This window comes from Tamandua tetradactyla, chromosome 7, assembly GCF_023851605.1.
Source record: "Tamandua tetradactyla isolate mTamTet1 chromosome 7, mTamTet1.pri, whole genome shotgun sequence".
In the NCBI taxonomy this organism is placed as follows: domain Eukaryota; kingdom Metazoa; phylum Chordata; class Mammalia; order Pilosa; family Myrmecophagidae; genus Tamandua; species Tamandua tetradactyla.
This window is the reverse complement of record NC_135333.1, coordinates 8,585,558-8,605,452: the sequence shown is the minus strand read 5'-3', so window position 1 is coordinate 8,605,452 and position 19,895 is coordinate 8,585,558. Positions and strand designations below refer to the sequence as shown.

The 19,895-nt window shown below is 34.8% G+C and overlaps 1 protein-coding gene across 2 annotated transcripts in view; it reads right to left on the bottom strand.

The window, feature by feature from the left end:
- Positions 1 to 19,895, bottom strand: part of RYR2 (ryanodine receptor 2) — a 779,580-nt gene that overhangs the window by 19,341 nt on the left and 740,344 nt on the right. For both annotated transcript variants that reach the window (XM_077168436.1, XM_077168435.1), the window contains 8 exons: positions 18,816 to 18,902; positions 17,386 to 17,604; positions 15,727 to 15,857; positions 14,374 to 14,416; positions 11,482 to 11,615; positions 7,200 to 7,260; positions 3,652 to 3,798; positions 1,139 to 1,273 (listed from right to left, as the gene is read on the bottom strand). In XM_077168436.1, coding sequence (XP_077024551.1) covers positions 1,139 to 1,273; positions 3,652 to 3,798; positions 7,200 to 7,260; positions 11,482 to 11,615; positions 14,374 to 14,416; positions 15,727 to 15,857; positions 17,386 to 17,604; positions 18,816 to 18,902 — 957 coding nt within the window. The remainder of the gene's footprint in view (positions 1 to 1,138; positions 1,274 to 3,651; positions 3,799 to 7,199; positions 7,261 to 11,481; positions 11,616 to 14,373; positions 14,417 to 15,726; positions 15,858 to 17,385; positions 17,605 to 18,815; positions 18,903 to 19,895) is intronic.

Here is a 19,895-nt window from a genome sequence, read left to right as displayed (position 1 = left end):
AAAGTATTATTATTTTAAAACAGTAAAAGTCTATCCTAACTTTCATTGTTTCTTTCTTTTTCTGTTTTACATAGAAATCTTTGTTCCATTCAAAATTTATTTTGATTTAAAGGGCAAGATTTTTATTCCTTTTTATCATTTTTCTAAGCAGTTTGTCCAAGGTACCAATACCATTTATGAATTATTTTTTCATTTTATGATTTCAAAAGCTGCATTTTAAAATTTCAAATGTATTTGCATCTACATCTAGATTCTCTATTCTGTTCCATTGATTAGTCATTATCTAGTCCAAAACTTTTAATTATACTTTCAGTAGTTTTTTCTCATTACTCTTTGGACTATTTATTTTCTCTACAGCAATTTTAGTATAATTATGTCAACCTTTTACCTTTCTTATGTAGGTATGTTGATTAGGAGCTCATTGATGATCTTTCCACATCCATCTCTTTCTACCTAGCAGCCCAGATTTCATTCAATTTTCCCATTTCATATCTAAGATCTCATATATGGCAATTTCTGACTTGTTAATATCAAATATATTGGTTATAGGATAGTGATATGAAATAACATCAAAGCTTTTATATTTGTTGATTTGAAAATTAAGACTGAAAAGGAAATTTAGGGCAGTGTGATGGTGGCTCAGTGGCAGAATTCTCTCTTGCCATGCGGGAGACCTGGGTTTGCCTGCCCATGCTAAAAAAAAAGGAAATTTAACCCAGGAGCCTGAGTATAAAAGCAAAAACTTTCAGTTCTATCAAGAGAATTATCATATTAATGAGTCCTAGTAATTTCAGTTAAAATAATTAAAGCGAACAAATAAACAAGGCTTCAAAATATTCTTCAAGGAAATAATTTTACCTGCCCTTCTAGAATATATGAACAGGCTAAAGTGGTGACACTAATCCTTCTAGTCTTAACTAGTTTACTCGGGAATTCTACTAATTATCAGGTTGGTCAAGTAGATGTGGAAAATGGACAGACTTGGGTCCTGTATGTTCTGCTAAAAATGAAAACTCTTGAGGAAAATAAGTTTTTAAAGAATCACAATGGCTTTTTACCATGTACACCATCTTCTATTCCACGTTGTTAAAGACTAAAGATGCAATTTTTAATACGAGATCAAAATAAATGAACTTACTGTTAGCATATCATCACATTTCATATCTGGTGTATCACCATCTTCACTCTTATTGTAGAATTTCCGGAAAAAATTGAATGCCACAACAGTATATAGGTATACGACGACGGCTAACAAGCCAACAGTCAATACAAGCTGTAAAGAAATGTGACATTGAACACATATTAGAAATATAAGACATTTGAGTGACACGTTAGACGTGTGTGGGAGGGCAAGGCTATAGTGAGTGTCAGGTGGATTTGCTGATTAGAATCTAAACGGGCCCATAGGCCATTATGTTGGCACCTTTATTACTTCCCAATGGAAAAGTTTATTTTCAGATTCTCTTTATTTTATCAAGTTGCCAGATTATTTTATGCAAAACTTGACTATTTAATTGGCTAAAACTTGTTCAGTATAGAGTATGAATTAACTACGATTTAGTTTCACATCCAAATTGATCTTACAATATTAAGAAGTTCAAAATGTTATTTTTTTCTATCACCTAAATACATAGTAGTAAGTTCTTTCTCTATTTTAAGAAGGTCTGTTTTCTTTGAGTAATTTATACTCCTTAAAAAAAATTCTCATTTTTGTTATGATAGCAAATTTTTTTTTTCTTTTCAATTACATTCTAAAGGACAAATACAACCTAAAAAGGAATTTGGATTGCTTTTGAAATCTGGGAACACCCAGCTGTTAATAATGTATAATATAAATATTTTAAAAACTAAAACTGAGAACTCTTGCTTTGTATAGAGAGATGATTAAAGTGAAAGATTCCACAGCTTGATGGCCCATGATATTTTTAAATTAATTCTTTATTTAAAAATTTTTATTGTAGGAATATATATACAATTTATAATTTCCTATTTTAAACACCACCAAGTGCACGACTGATATTAATACAATTTGATATTAATTACATTTAAAATATTGTGCTATTATGATATTTTGAAGGGTAGTTTTATCAATGTAAAATTAAATGTCACAGTTAGAAAGGTCTTATTTAGGCTCTGTACAATTTTTCTTTAATTCCAAACTATACTGTTTAGATATATACACAGATATATTCTTCAGAATTTGTGTATTTTAAAAATAATGTTCATCAAGTTGATGAAAATATATTTTTGGTTATATCACAGAAATTCTAAATGTAGCAAAATATGCTTTTTCTTATGTAGACCTCTTCTGATTACAATGCACGTGTATGTCCTTGACTGTGACTGCATTTAATGACCTAATTCTGTTCAAATTACTTTATAATTATTTGAAGGAAAGATTATCTTCTATATATAAAATTCAATGTCACTGTAAATTTCTATATGAATACCTTTTAGGAGTATTAAGTTCTTTCTATATATATTTAACATGGGCAAGCACCAGGAAACAAACAAGTTCTATATATTTTTATAAATGAAAAACTGACACTTCAAAACGAAAATACAATAAAAGTTCAGAAATTGCTTGAAAGTCATGCCAGACCTTTTTGTGAAAACACACTATTGATTCACTATCTCTAATTCTTTACATATTTTGGATCCTCAAAAACCATTTACTAACTAGTGAATAAGCATATTACAGTTTTTGCCACTGGATCCAAGCACATCATAGTCTCATATTCAGAAACTGAAGTGACATATGTAAAAAACATGTATTGAAATTTGGAAAACCAAGGTTCATGATAATGTTAAACGGTAGACACAGTTCAAGTTTTTTGGAGGGACATGGATTAAAGAAATGTGTTGGGCTCCTAAGAATCTGCAAAAGAATGATTTTGTGTTCTTCTTTTAATCCATATAATTAACATAGATGATGTTACCCAGGGGGCACTTGATAAATATAGAATGCATTAATAAATGCATGCATCTGGATATGTTTCACAATCATGGAAAGTTTTAACGTTATAATTGGGTTTCATGAGAACCTAAGTTAATTATCTACGCCTAGACCAATTTCCCTCCAAGTACAACCTTGTCAACATTATCATTTTTGTTCAATTTAAAAGTGATGATAAGCGCACATGACTATCCAGTTTTAAAATATTACATTAAATTAATAATGTAGCATCTAGTATTTTATTAACAAAACAACTAGTACACAAATGTGCTGCAACACATTTTGGTTTCCCTTAGTATCAAATGGTGCAAACACTGTATTAGGAACAATATGAATAATTTCTTGAGGGCTTAATATGTGCCAGGTACTGTGCTGAGGCCTTTACATTTATATTTTTATTTAATTCTCCCCTGAACGGTATATGGTAGGTACATTTCTTACTTCCATTCCACAAAATGAGGCAGTTGAATTTTAGAGATGTTAAATAATTTATCCAAGGTCACACAGGTAATTCGTCAAATTTAAATCTACTAGTCTCCAATGGTTTACAAGAAAAAAGGTATAGGTCCTTTGTTAAAAACAAAACAAAACAAAACCCACAACAAATTCTAAAAAGGTACATTGTCATTTGAGGTCTGGTTTGCTTATTTGTTGTTTTTCAGTTTCTGCAGAGAAAAAAAAAGATAAAATCATACCTGTTTGCCGTTGTGAGTTACTGATGACAAAATGGTTCTTAATGTCTTGAATCCCATAGCAATGTCAAGAAGATGAGCAGCAAAAAAAAAGTTGTTATAGTGTCCAAGAACAGACATCGTCATGTACCAGGCTAGGTAGAGGAAGGACTAAGATAAAACAGGGGGAAAGTATATCAAAAAGCAGAACACATGATTATTGTCAAAAGCTACTCTGAATACGACTATTACAGTCACTCGATTTATTTCATCTTCTTAGAACATAAGTTTATGCAATTCTAAGTAGCTGTATTAGTTTGCTCTGTGTATATTTGGATTTAGTTTCTTCTAAAAAAGTAAACGTGATTCTCTCCTTTAAAACACTGTGACACCTACAAAGCAACATTTACTGACTTACTAGTCTCCCAGAAGGGTTTCTCAATGTTGGCACGACTGACTTTCTGGCCAGCTAATTCTCTGTTGTGGGGGGGCTGCCCTGATGCCACATGCACCCCAACCCCCAGTTGGAACAACCAAAAATGTCTCCAGATATTTGCAAAAGTTCCCTGGGGAGTAAAACGGACCCTGCTGAAAATCGCTGCTTTACAGTGAGCCGAAAAACCAACCAACTTTCCTCCATTCTCTCCTTCCTTCATTTACCTTTCTTGTATTCACTCATTTATTAAATCAGTGTCTGCTGAGACCTACTAGTTACAAGAGATTATGTGAGGTGTTTTATTAATCAAGCATCTCTCTTTAAACGATCCAAAATAACTCTAGGAGAAAACCCAAACACTATTTGATATCACTGAAGGCTATACTAAATTGAATAATTCAGTTGGTACTTATAGAAATCTCTTGGATAATAATTAATGTAAGGGATTAACTTTACATAGACTAGGAAATGTATATACTTTTTTTCTTGAGGAGTGGTGAATAAAGTACAGTAAAAAATACTGTGATTCCTCATGTTTTGTCTGTGGAGTAAGTTGGTACTCATTTTGGGAAGGGGTGGAAGCTTTCATTTTTATTATATCTTCATCTTTAATGGAGGGAAAAAAAAAGAGACAGAAGAGCTCAGGTGGTGCAAGAGATTTCATGAGAAATACAGGATTGAAGACAGGTAACTTTAAGAAAAGCATTTGAAAAAAGACTGAGATAAGACTATGCAGAGTGTCCCTAGGGAATGAGAGTTTGGTTTGAGGGGTGAGTTCATGTCTAGGAAGACAAGATTGCACATATCTAGTGGGGTAGGTTATGGAGGGATATAGAACCCGTCTTATAGGCACCCAGGAGCCACTCAAGCATTTTGAGTGATAATGCGAGATGTGGCATTTTAGGGAAATTTCTTCAGCACCTACTTGGTACTGGTTGAGATTTCAAATATCAGAACATACTGTCTCACTTTATTCTAGCAAATAAACCTGATACATAGGTATCTTTACCCCAATTTACAAATGAGGACCGCGAACTCGATCAGGGTAAGCAAATTTCCAAAAGTCTGACGTTTCCTAAGTGGCAAAGCCACTAGGTCAGGAGAATACCAGACAAGTCCAAGGGTGAGGGGATGAGAAGTGTAACTAGAAGCAAAATGACGAAACTAGGCAGGAGGGAGAACCACAAAGGACAGAGATATGACTGAGCTTTGACAACTCATCCAGCGCATGAAGTGGAGTTAGAGAAAAGGAGGAATCCAAACTAATATGAGCTTGCAGACAGTAAGAGACAGTTGTAGACAGAGGACTGGATTTGGGGGTAAGAGGGAGAAGAGACGAAAATTGATATATTTGCCTTCCAACATTAAGATGGAGATATCCACAGGCTATTAGGAATGAAAAACCTGCGGGAAAAGGATATGTTTGTTGGTGTCAGATGAGCAGGGAGACATATAAAAGAGATAAGCTGAGCCAATGGTGCATACGAGGACTATGCTTAGTGCCAGTGGATTTATCAAATAAAAATACAGGTGGCCTAGTTGAATTTGAATTTCAGATAAAAGGTGAATAATTGTAAGTATAAAATATGTCCCATTGCAATATGTGGGACATGACTCATACTCAAAAATTATTCATCGCTTATCTAAAATTCAAATTTAACTGGCCATCCTGCATTTTATTAGTCAACCTTAGCTGAACTTCAGAGAGAAACTGTGCTAGTAGAAGATAGAAGATGTGATGAAAGGCGATTGGGCAGACAAAAAAGCCAGGGAACTGCAGATGGGTAAAAGCCTAATAAAGCATTAGAAAGATGTTTGAAGAAGGTCCTTCCACCTTCCTCCCCAATCCGTCCATGCCCACGTTCTCTGCAGGACAAGAAAACCACACAGCAAAGTGAAAGTTATAGTCAAGCTACATCTGGCAAAATCCAATGATGGAAATACCGTGGCAGGGAGGATTGACCTTAGCAAGACAGAAAGGCCAAGAAAGGATTGGCTATTTGAGTGGAAAATACCAACAGAGTTAAGTTGCCTCATTTTTATTCAGGGAAGTTACTTCAACTATTACGTTAGAAATTAACTGCAAGATACAGGATTAACAGTTTAAGGTTCTAAAAGATACTTATTTGCAAAGCTTGATTTTGAGCTCTTTGGGTTCTTTAAGACATCCAGAGTTCTGGGCCCATGACTGCGTGGGAGGCAGGCAATTTGAAGAGATGTCTCAAGCCTTTAAATGGCAGAATAGAACTAATTTTTATTATAAAAATCAGAGCTAAAATTATAATCTGAAATTTTAAGGTTAAATGAGATGTCCAAAGGAGAAAATTTGGGAGCATGAACAGCAGGCCTTAGGTATGTTCTCACATAAGAAGGCGGAGGGGGCAAAGAGGCTTAGTAAGAGAATTATGAAGTAGCAATGAGGCTGTGGTGCAGAGATCAGAAAGCAAAAATGTATAGTTGATCTATTCAGCAGAATGGCATGACTGTCTCCAACAGCTTCCCATAGTCAGCAAACGGGAGCATAAAAATAATGGACAGTAACAACGATTTAAACTGAAAACTAAGAATCAAAAATATCGAACGACGGAGCAGACCAGGGCAGTAAAAAGTGTTTACCTGCTCTGAGAGCTGGTCTTTTTTTTTTAGTAATTTGTGATTTTTCTCATTATATTTGGACATATATACTTGGCTTTATGTTTAGTTTCCAAATGCTCTATGACAAAAGAAGAATCAATCAAGAAAAAGGACACAATGATTTAATGTACCTCAATTTGGTGGCAACTTAAAATTGATCACAAATAATGTGTTGCTTTAAAGTTTTTTTCCTTTTACTTAGTAACTTTCTTTTAAATGTCTGAAACTTTGAAGTACGTCATTGCCCAACTAAAACCTGAATGAAAAACACACATGGATTTGCATCTCAGTTACTTTTTCTTCTGTAAATATATTTCCAATGTAATCTGCCAGCTATTGAAAAAAATGGAATGAGAGGAGAGGTGATTAATCTTATCTTTCCTCGGGTCTTTCAAATATTTGAGCTTCACTAAATGAACTGATACTTGAATAACTTTCTTAATGCAAACAAATTTCATTTCATCAGAGTGCACTTCATTTTGTGGAAATGAAGCAGGCTTACGTTGTCAGTGAAAACAACTCCTAGTTTCCACATCTGATACTTCACATCAATAGAGTTCAATCTGGAATAAAGAAAATAATTTGTAGATATGTACATTAATCAAAGACTCATAAGCTCCCAAAAGCCTGCCAGCATTCAATCTCCATGGGTCAAGACTGGAAATCATCTTAACAGATTAATCCTGTACCAGGTGCCAAGGGAAGTGGTAACTACCTTTGACAAATTAGTTCAGAATTTTGTGATACTTTCTTAGGGGAATCTGGGAAAACAAAATTAAACCAAACACTACGACCTTTTTCTTCTGTTATTTAAGAATAATGTTTTTTTTTCACCTTTTATTTTCCTATATTACATATAAGCTGAACTTGCTTCATATACGACATTTACTCTTGGAAACTGTACAAAATTAACTAAAATATGTGTATGAAATTTTTCCTTGCTGACTTTCATTACCCATTTACAATTACATTCCAACAGAATAATTTTGGGCTCAAATAATAAGAAAAACTTACATAAACATCCACATTTGTTTTACAAATCTATTTGTTTTGGTAATGAGAGGGCTTTTCAGTTTAATTTTACTGCAGAAAGTCTACCTTCTCTATTTTCTTCGCTATCCAAGTAGACTAGGAATTTAACTCTTTCCCTTAATTCCCTGATTTATAGAAATTATGGTGACTTTACTAGCTCTTCCAATATTCCAGATAATTTAGATGAGATAAACCAATATGCGATATACTTTTTCAGATTGGCCCCTGTAGAAAATATTTGAGTTTTTAATTAATTTTTAAATAACTTCTTTTAATTTGGCCAATCTTAAATTCTAAGTGCTAGGATTAGGAGGTGCATGGTCCGGGAATCAAACCCAGGTCTCCCGCATGGAAGGCGGGCATTCTAACCACTAAACTACCCAAAAGCTGGTATTTTAAGGAAACCTTTTCTTCCTAAAAATTACCTTAGCTCAGGACATTTTAGCTGGAATTAATGCATTATATTATTAAAAGAGCTTAAAAAAAGTTCCATGAATATTTACAATAGGTTTCAATATAAGAGTGGTTTTTCTTAGATAAAAAAGAAAGACATGGGGGGAAAGACAAAAAACAATGGGGCAATTTGCACGATAGCATGATTATTTTCCATGAAAGCAACCTAAAACAAAATAAGGATTTATATCAGAAAGTGTGAATATCCTATGGTAGTTCATCTATTACTTTATTTCAATATCATTTTGTGATTAATTATTCTCTATCTCTACCAGATGTCGAGATGACAAGTTGGGTACAAGCTACATTAAGCAGCATTTCCTTTTTGCAGTGGGCAACACTGTTTTCCCAACAAGAGTGGGGCTATACTGTTCGGGGGGCTCTGACCCCACCATGGCTGATCTAGGTTAGTCAGGGCACAACCCTCACCCAGCCCCTATGAACTGGAAGCTGAGGCATTGTGCTCAGTGGTTTTACAATACGAACTCTCCACTCCCCTAGGAAGAACTAACTGAGGAGTCAGGGAGCCCTTACTGCTGCCAAAGCCGTTCTACCTGCAGGAGGGGAGCTGGCCACCTCTTCAAATGCTCACATACTGAGCACAGCTATGGGGTTGATTGGTAAATGAATAGATGCACAAACAAAGCAATCACCCTTGTATTCAAATGTTCATAGAACCAGATAATCTTCTAAAATATCATCTTTCCAAATGCTTTAGTCAAGGGAAGCTATGTGAAAGTCTTTTACCTAGGTATGTACATCGTTTACTGCATCTTTATCATTCTTATTTTAATGTCCTATATTTAAAGGTCATTGATAAACACCACAGGTTAATCTCTGGTGTTTTGTTAGGAATCAAATTTACGAAACTCTGTTATCTGATTCTATAGATTTTTTTCTTTCCTTGCTTTAATTTTAAATTGGTTTATGACATACATTGTGCAAACAGCCTTTACGATGATTAGTTAGATACTTTTTTAAAATATGCCTATGGATAAACTAAGATATCTGTTTTAGATGGTTAAGATTTTCATATGTTAATTGTAAAAATATTCACCTCTTCATACTTTCCTGAAATCAGGACAATATTTAGTAACATAGGTCATTACTATAGCACTGCAGATATTTGTAGGAACTTTCTACTTGATATTTTAGGAACATTCACAGTTTTGACAGCTGGTCAAATGGTCTCTAAGTTAGTGTTTAACATTTGGAATTTAAGAACTTGGCTACCTAAATCTGAAGATTTTTTTTTCCTTCTCGCCTTAATTTTAAATTGGTTTATGAAATTTACTGCATAAGCACAGGTTTTACAATGATTATATGGATACTTTAAATATACCTATGGTTAAGCTAACAAAGATATCCATTTTTGGTGTTCTAAGTGTATCGTTTGTTTTCTTAAATTAAAAAAAAATAAGAATCAAATTTACAAGCATTTACTATGCAAATCAGTAGGTGACTCCACCAATTTAGAACTATTTATTTATAGTAAAAAATAGTCTAAAATATCTCCTCTATTTCTTCAGGCTTATTTTCTAGCGTCACAAATATGACTATGGAAATAAATAATTCCGTGAAATGATTTAATTCTACATTGCTCATCAATGTAGGATTGATCTGAAAATGTTGGTGAAACATTCTGCTGCACTCCCAGCATAGTTCTTATGATGTAAGGGTCTAAATTCCTAAGGATTTTCTATCTCTGTTTCATCCTACATAAGGTGACACCATCTTTAAGTAACACATTCATTTTCCTAAAGTACACAAGGAATATTTTAGATTTAAATTTACAGTTTCTACTATATATTTACTTATCTAACTACGCTTCAACTGGGTTCACAATGTCTTGTTTTTCCTTTGTATGCTGTATAGTGGGGGTCACATTTCATTCTTTCCCATGTATTCACATGGAATCATCCCATTATCATCCCATATCACAGCACCATTTGCTGACCTGTTTTTTTTTTTTTGGAGTGCATGGGCCGGGGCTTGAACCCGGGTCTCCTGCATGGCAGGTGAGAATTCTACCACTGAATTCTGCTTGCACCACCCACATTGTTTTTAAAGAACCAAGTAGCTCTAACCAGTTTTCAGACAGATAAAAAAGCATATGACCAATGAGATAGGTCAGCCAAGGATATTTTTTATATGATAGCTTTAATATTCATCTAAGACAAAATAATACTTCTCTACAGAAACACAATTATCTGTTTTCAAACTAATAATGAGATTCCTAATTGACCAAGAGCATAAACAGATAAGAAACACCGACATTTTTAAGGAAGGACACTTACATTTCTTCTAAGATTGCTAAGTGGCTACAATAAGAAATTGCATTTTAGAAAGCATACATGTTTTACATTTATTACAGAATTTGAGCTGGTAAAATATGATATATGTGTACTTTTATATACAAATGCATGTATGTATTTAGATATTCATTCATTTTTAAGGTAATTCAATTCCTCTGGTGTACATCTTTCCAGTTATAACATATTATTCTATGCAACAATTATATTAAAAGTTCCTCATTTTGAAGTAAACTTTCCCAGGTAATAGTATGGCAGTATATTAGCCTCTGGTATACTAAGTCTTTGCTGTTTAAATAAAATATAGTAGTTATAATAAAATGATATGAATTTTGAATACCACTAATAAAAGGACTCTACAATTCCTTTTTCTAAAATAAAAGAAAAATCAACTTCTTTTCAAACAGAAAGCATCATACAAGATAGTCATATATTTGTGCTTTTGCATATGTCTTCCTTAGACTTTTTTTTTTTTTTTTTTTTTTAAAGGAAAGACAGAGAGAAGGAAGGAAGGATAGAAGGAAGGAAGGAAGGCAGAAAGAGAAACATCTTTAAACATTTTCTTGTTTTATTGTATTTTGTTTTTCCGTTTCTGTTACATGGGCTGGGGCCGGGAATCGAACCGAGGTCCTCCGGCATAGCAGGCAAGCACTTTGCCCGCTGAGCCACCGCGGCCCGCCCTTCCTTAGACTTTTAAAGAGAGAAAAGGCAAATTAAATTAATATGAATTTAAAAAGTTTTTTCTTCCTCAAATAAAGGAAAAAAAAGGTGACCCTAAAAAGTAATGGAAAAAAAATCTAATCATTCTAATACTCAAAGTACACAGAATTGTAAACTCAGTCTTTATATATGTTTTGTTTGCCTTATTGATCTATGCTTCTGACATTAAGAGAAAACAAAATCAATGCACTAGCAAGTTTAGAAATGTATTCATTTTTTTCCTCCTTTTGACCCAAATCTGAAGAGGAGAGCAGAAATCACACTCACACAGCTGATAAGGAGCTGTCTTTCTTTGGTTTCTTCTTTTCTCTGGCATCACTGAAATCCAGAGCTGCTTTGTCCATACCTAATAATTCGCTGATTCTATCTCGACCATAGAATTCTCCATATTTATCCATAACCTGGGAGTCAGGAAGAAAAATTATTTTACTGGCTTCAGGCTTTAAGCAATGTGATCACAGAATTTTGAATCATAAACTAGATTTTTAAATAAATTTTAAAATATAACAAATATATAGTAAGTATAGAGAAAATTAGATATTTGCATCCCAACACATAGCATATACCTATTGGAGAAACAAGATTTCTAATTCAAGAGAAGACGTCAAGTGATAGGAAGAAGATAGGCTGAAGTAAAAGGATAAGAAAGAGGAGGAAAAGGAAACAAAATAAACTTTACCAGATTCATACTTTGTGTCTGGAATTACGCTAGGAAATTTGACATGCTTTATTTCATGTGATTGTCACAATATGTACATCATGCAATTTTCCCATTTTTCAGATAAAGCATATCTTAGAAAACCTGACACAATGTGCCTAAGGTTGCTATGTTTGGCAAGAGATGGCGTCAGGAAAAAGCGAAGCAATGTTGACTTCTCAGCCAATGGTCTGCACGGGCCAGTGCATGCCACTAGGCTTAGATCCTCTTCTTTATCTCAGTTTCAACCATTCTACTCCCTAACTGTTGGCTTCCATTTTTCTATGTCACTCCCCTTAGTATCCTGACACTTTAATAACACCAGAATCAGGACCTTTAATCCACTGACCCTATCCCCTTGGATTGTGCATCCCTGTCCTCGTGTCCTCAGTTTAATTCTTATCTAGGATAAATTCCTTGTCCATCATTAAAATCACTTCTTAGTATACTGCCCATAGTTTCCATGCATCTGTCTCCTTCTGCTGCATTTGCCTGGCTTTGCCCATCTGTCATGTATTCAAATGGGGGCTTTCGATGAGGGTTCACAGTCCACTCTAGCTAAGCCAAAGCCAATTAATATGAGCTCAGCATATCCAGCTCTGTGGTAGATCTACTTCTGGACTAAAGTTTATATACCAAGACAGTCCCATGCAATAATGAAAAGCGAAGAGAAGGAAAGAAATGAAAAAAAGCAAGAGGAGAAAAAATTTGTAACAAAAAGGGAAAGAACGCTAGGAAAGCAAGTGAGGATGACTACAGGAGAAACAAGGGAAATAAGAAAGGAGGGAAAGGAAGAGAAAAAATGGTTAACGTGAAAGATTAGAGGGGATGAAGAAAAGCCAATAAAAAGGGAAGGACAGGGAGGATTAGCAGAGATTTTTTTTTTTAAAAGGCTTTTTCTGAGGGTATATAATCATGAACTTAGAAGAAAACATAAAAGAGCAATGATAATTAAATAGCATATCAATGTTATTTAAGTTAATTAAAAACACTTTCTTTTGCATTATTCTTCAAGCTCTCAAAATGGGCTGGGCTGATCTGAGTGGGAATTCTCTCTAGACTGTATTCTCATCTCCATCCCCTTAAGAATAAATTGAGCATTGTAGTAGGAATATCACGAATAGTCCAGCTGCCATTATAATGCATTTGACTATAAATATACAGTTTCCTTCATAGAAACTCTTCAATAATGTAGGAGTTTCCTCTTTATCCTATTAAATAATTCACAGGAATAAACTGGTCAAATTATCTATTTAAAATTACTTTAAAATAATTCTTTCAATGCTCCTGCCTAATTTGGATGTGCTCATATAGCCTAATGCAGTGCTACTTAAAATGCCAGGCATCCTCTTCCATGATCTCAAAGAGACAAAAGACTTGCATTAAAATAAAAACCGAAAAACTGCATCATTAAGCACGCTGACCCACTTTCATCTAGAAAGTCTTGCCATAAAAGAAAAAAGGTCAGTATACTTAATGATGTAGTTTTTTATATTCTTAGTGCATACTCCGTGTCTCTTCTCAGACTGGTAACAAAGAGCGTGCGGGCTGCCAGGTGCTGGCCCCTCTCTGAGTAGCACTGAACTTGGAGAATCAAAGGGACAAAGACCACCTCATTCGGCAGGTATTTCCGGCCATTTACTATGAACTGCAGCACTTGACACAGAGCTCATGATGGAACCCAGACTGGACTGAGTCTTTTAGACTGTGAGCTAAGGAGCCACAAAATAATGATTGCAGTATCTCACAAAACCTGCAACTATTAGATATGTTATTTCATCCTAGAAAACTGTGATCCACATTAAAATGCTGTATGGTGGGCAAGGGCAGAGATGCCACTCACATCGCCCTGCAGATCAGAAGCTCTCAAGATCAGAGCTTTGCTAAGTGTCACAGTCAACAGGTGGATGCAGTTTTAGTGTTTTCCGAACTGCCCTTTGGAGGAATGCAGTCAGCATCAGAAGAAGAAAACTTTATATATACATACATATATATATATATATATACACATATAAAGAAACATTTTTACAGTTATAGGAACTGAATAAAATCCCTTTGTCATCTGACAACTTTACTTCTTCCGTGTAAAGAAGGATCTCCTGGTGATTTATCAGCTATCTTATCAGAAAATAGCCTTCAGCCAGCATAGGTCTCCTAAATCATTTCTAAGAAAATTCTTATCAATTCTTATTAATCCTTCGGACTAAGCACTATTTATCTACCTGGTCAGAGAGTGAAGTGGATGAGGCACTTCACTTTTTTATTTTGAAGCCGCAGAGTATAGGTTTCTAATAGGCTATTTTTGAAATTCATCTTCTATTCTATTACCATTTTGAAATGGCCTTACTAAACAGATAAAGCATACCTCAATATCTCATTCTATATATAATGTCACATCAAATTCAAATTTGAATTGCATGTTAGGGTAAAATGCAGAATTTATTCTTTTTAAGAAGTATTACCTTTCTTTTAACAAATTTGTCCCAGTAGTTGTTGGGAAATGATCTAAAAAGAATAAAAGCATGGAGGTAAAAGAGAATCATTTTAAAAAAGATAAACAATAACACATAGTTTGTGATCCACAATATATATAACAATTATATGTGAACATGTTCTCTGCATTCCACATTTAATTATAATGGATTCAGTTAACATATCGTCCTATAACTTTTCTATACCATGGGTATATCAAACAGCATTTCAAATACTAATATATGCATTTATACACATAAATCACAAATTTTATATTTAGTGGAGAAGAATATAAGCATATTTATTAACAGCATTTTTATATTTGTTATGCAAGTTTTAACATGCCAATAGTACATTTTTGTCAACTGTCTTTCAAAATTAATGTGCCTAGAAATCTGTTGTTTTTTCTATGAAAGAAAAAGATTTCATTTTCTCTAGTTATCCTCAAATAAAATTTTAAGCAGAGCACCAAACCATGACTCTGTCACATGCTATTTTCACGAATATAGAACTCAATTAAAGCGGCTAACTTGATTAGATTTACCTATAATGGGTAGAGTTGCTAATTTATAATATACAAATTAAATCATCCCAATTTGAAAACTCAGAACCTATTAGGTATTATAACCTTTTTAAGGTTAGCAAAATTAATTACAATAAAATGAAGATACTTTATTCTTGAGTAGTACAAACTTCTCAAAAACATTTTATCACTAATGCTTCTTATGATAGAAAATTATATATTTCAATTAGATATATACCTGGAATATCAGGCAGTAGTTTGAGTCTTGAGATTCTAAATCCCTTTATTTCACAAGGCAAAATATTTATAGTGGATAGAAAAAGCATTTGCTTTTCTCTTTTATATTTTCCATGTAATAACACTGATCTAGTTTTATGCTAGGCTGCCTGACGGTACCAAATGAAGCTTAAAAGTTGGATGCATTAACAGTGTGAAATTCAGTAGTTTTTGCCTATAATGGTACAATGCTAATAATTTTTGCTTCCTTTGTGCTTTCGGATGAGCCCACCCCTCACTGCAGGTTATGTACTTCCAGCCTCACACTTCCCTGAACATTGAGTAATGGATGGTAAGTTGCATCTATGCTGTGGGAATGGACTCAAAGCTATTTTTGATTAAGGAATTTGAAACAGAGAGGGCAGAAACTGATGGCATCCATTAGCAGGTTGACGGTGCTCAGTCTTTTGATTTTCTCAGCTGAATATATACTATTATTCACCTCTGATAAACTTTCGACAAATCTACAGGAACTCCAGCAAAGTATTTCTGTGTCTTGAAATTTTTTTGAGCACAGAAATGTCTCACATAATTCTTTACTCACTGTGTATTGATTACAAGTCTATCCCACTGGCCTTTAATATCATCTTCAGAAGGTTGTTCTGTGATATAAAGCCCATCAAATTCCAACTTACGCGCTACTTCCTTTTCTCGCTTAAAAATAACCAACGGGACCTACATTTGTAAAATAAACATGTTAAAATTAGTTTATATTTACTAGCATCTCCTTTGGTCACTATCTTCACAAAATAGCTTTTGAAAATAAATATTTTTTAATGTACTTCTAGGGAGGTAAAAAATGAGTGAAAATGCCCACAATCAAGAATTCAGAAGGCTTTAGAACAAAAGACGATAGGCAGATATTACACCCACACACATAAATGCATGCATATGTTTTTAAACATAGGAGTTCACAGACAATAGCATTAATGATATCACTATTAAATACCAAAGAAAGAAAGATGATTTTGTAAATTTATTTATTTTTCTGCTTGTGTGTGTATTGGAATTTGAATGGATACAATAAAACACAGCAGTCTTACTAAAGTTTCAAAATGCGTGATAATAAAAAATGAAGATTCATTGGAGAAATTTGATAATTCCCTGCTCAACGTGCCCACATGCTATTTTGAGATAAATTTGAATTTCAGAATCAGCAAAAATCTTTGTCAGGTTGCCAAAATGTTCTCAGAACATATTGATTTGATTCTCCTTTCACATAAGACAGACTATAAAAGACACAGATACAAGGAAGATGCAAACATTCTGGAAATATCCAAAAACATTCCCCATACAAAACAAGGGAAGGAAGGGCAGGGAGGGGAGTCTGTGAAGACAATTTTTACATTCTAGTCTTTTAACCTGGGCCCCGGTTTCTCAAAAGTTTTTTGGAAGCCTCAGAACCAGAGGCACAGGACTGTAAAATAAAAACATTACAATCAAAAGGCATTGTGCTGGGAAAAGATAAAGAGGCTTACAAAGACTATGGGCAGACCTGAACATGCAGAGACTATCCTGAACACTACTCCCCAAATTGCACTTTTCCCTTAGCAGGACTGTAGGTAAAGTTTAGTCCTATTAATAGAGCTGTATTTTTTTTCTGGCCGAAGTGTGACAAATTAGGAAGCATTTCTGCCAAGGACAGCAATAAATAGGTAGTCAATAACATAATCAAAATGACTCATATTTCAACATGATGCATATCCTAAGTCTCAGTATACTGGACCATTCCTAGGAGACACTGTGGATGGGTGAGATCTCTTCTGTGGGGTCAAGGTAGAGGTGAAATTGCCCCTTATGTGAATAATTAGCAATATGTGAAAGAGAGCTATAATAAAACAGCAAAGAGAGCTATAATAAAACAGCCCAAGGACACATTCCCTTCCCAGGGCAGCATGCAGCCAATGACCGGTCAATGTGCAGATATCAAGGCCAGGCTCCCTCACCCCAACCTAATGCAACATGGAAGATGCATCCCAGCCTCAGAGACAGAAAGCCGTAGCTGCATCCTGCTGTGTCTGCACCGTAGCCCAACTTTTTCCTCTTCCTCATCCTGCCTCCTTCCCGTCCCCCACAGGCACTGATTCAGAGACCATTCACTAATAAACTTCATACATGCTAATTTCTGCTCTGGGAAGTTCAACCTGCAAGAGACATGCATACACACATGGACACATGGATACTTGGTGCCTTACTATCTTACTTTCAAGCAGTAGTATCCAATGATGCAGAAGAAAGAAATGACTGTGTGGAGAATAGCTAAAATACGCAAGGTGGGTTCCATGTAGCCGCTGCTCTCCTCTAGGACGTAGTGAACTGCAATAATTCTAGGCGAGCCACTGTCCAAGCTGCTAACTTTGGTATTTTCACTTGAACTTCGAGGGGGGAGCTCCTTTCCTTCAATCACAGAAGAAGTGGAGACCTAATTCAAACCATTTAAAGGACAGTCAGTTCACTGAATTAAGCTATCACTGTAAATAACACATGACAAAGCAGTAGAAACACAGCCTTTTCAGCAAACAGCCTATGAAGGTCGATGTTAAGAAGATGATTCTTCCAAAACCAAAGGCTCATGGATGAACCTTGAAGATATCATGTTGACCGAATAAGCCAGACATAAAAGGACCAGTATTGTATGATCTCACCGATATAAAATATTCAGAATGAGCAACCCCCTAGAGTCAGAATCTAGCGTTAAGTGCCCAGGGGCTGTACGGGAATTTAATGTTTAAATTGTACAGTTTCTATTTGGGGTGACGGAAAGGTTTTGGTAATGATGGCGATAGTGGTAGCATAATATTTTGAATGCAACAACAGCAATGAATTATATATTTGAATATGGTTAAAAGGGGGAAATTTTAGGTTGCATATTTGTCACTAGAATAACATTTTTTTTAAAACCACAGGACTGTACAACACAACGAACCCTAACATCAACTGTGGACTACAGTTAAAAGTACAATTATAAATATGTTCCTTCATCAGCTCTAACAAATGTATCACACAAATGTGAGTGTTAATAGTAGAGTGGTATATGGGAATTCTGCATTTTTTTTTTCTGTGAACCTGTAACTTTTCTAATCAAAAAAGAAAACAAAATGGGAAAAATGTGAAGGAAAAAAAAAAGAAGCTCTAAAGAGACTACTTCCCCCCCTCCAATAAAAATCCGTTGTAAAAACAAGCCAAAAAACACATAAATCCAAAGGTAAATAATGAACCCAGTTGAATTTTTCTGAAATGATTCTAATCCAACCAAGACTTATGATAATTCCAATATATACAAGGAAAAAATTAGCTAAGCTGGCCTCTCAATCATCAAAAGAACTGAATGTAAGGCAGTATTGCTACACCCAGATATAATAAGATATTTGGCCAAATTAGGCTAGGAAAACCATGGATAAAGTCTCCGCCACATCGAACACCCTTCATTAACCTCTCTTAGTTTGGATGAGCAACCTATCTCTGCCTTACTAGATAATCAGTGATGTGCCTGAGCCTCAGGTTTTCTTGTTCATCAAAATGTATTTTAGCATAGGTTTAGATGTGTTCACTAGTACATCTGTGAAATCTTTAAATTCAATTCAGTCTATCTGTAGTTGTCTACTGGTTATGAAAACGATAAAATGTACGTACCTTATAAAAGAGCAAGATGAAATTGATTGCAAATGCGACAAATAAGGCTAGCATTCTCATGTTGTAAAAGTTGCGAGCAAAATAGTTCTAAAGGTAAAGAAAAAATTGTCAAAAGGTCAAGGACTTGGGAGACTTGACATCTTCAGGCAATTAAATAAAGCATTCATTCGCTCGCCCAAAAATATGACTGAGAACCTATGGTGTATTAAACACCATTCTTGATGCTCTAGATGTGGAGGTAAATAAGAAAACGTCTGTCTCTCCAGAGGAGACAAATAATAGAGACACATACATTCACACACAAAACATCGTTTTAGAGAATGCTAAATGCAATGAAGAAAAATACATCAGGTTGAGGGCGTAGGGAATAGGGGTGCTATTTTAGGTGGATGGTCAGGGAAGGTTTATTTCTGGAGGTGATATTGGAGCAATGTGGTCACATAGTAAACCGAGAGACAAGGACGAAGGTCCAGAATTAAGAATGGCGTTGGTGCGCTTGAGCAACAGTAAGAAGGAAGCACAATGATGAGAAGAGAAAGTGGCAGGGGCTGCGGTCAGATTGGTGAGCAGAGATTAAGATTTTTAAAGCCTCTGATAAAAGTACAGGTTGTACATTATAATAGTGCAGTGGTCGAGAATATGAACTTTGGAGTCACAATGCTTTAGGATGAATCCTGTCCCCACCACTTACTAGCTATGGGACCTTGGACAAGTCATGTAATCCTTCTTCTTGCTTAACGTTCTTTATTTGTAAAGTGGGAAAAGCTTCAGTACCTGCCTCATAAGGTTGCTGTGAAGATTAAAAGAGTTAATACAGGGAATGCCCTGAGAACATACATAATGACATTAGGTATTAATTTTATTAAAATTGTAATTATTATTGTATTCTTGTGCAACAAGACACTATTGTGGGATTCTGAAGGGGGCATGATGTAATCAGAGTTATGATTTAGAAAGACAATTCCAAAATATCACAGCTGTTTTGTGAAAATTAGATAGTAGGTACAAGAGGAGAAGCAAGGGGGGCAGTTAGAAAATTTTTACATGAGCGAGCACAGGAAGAGTTAATGACAACGGTGG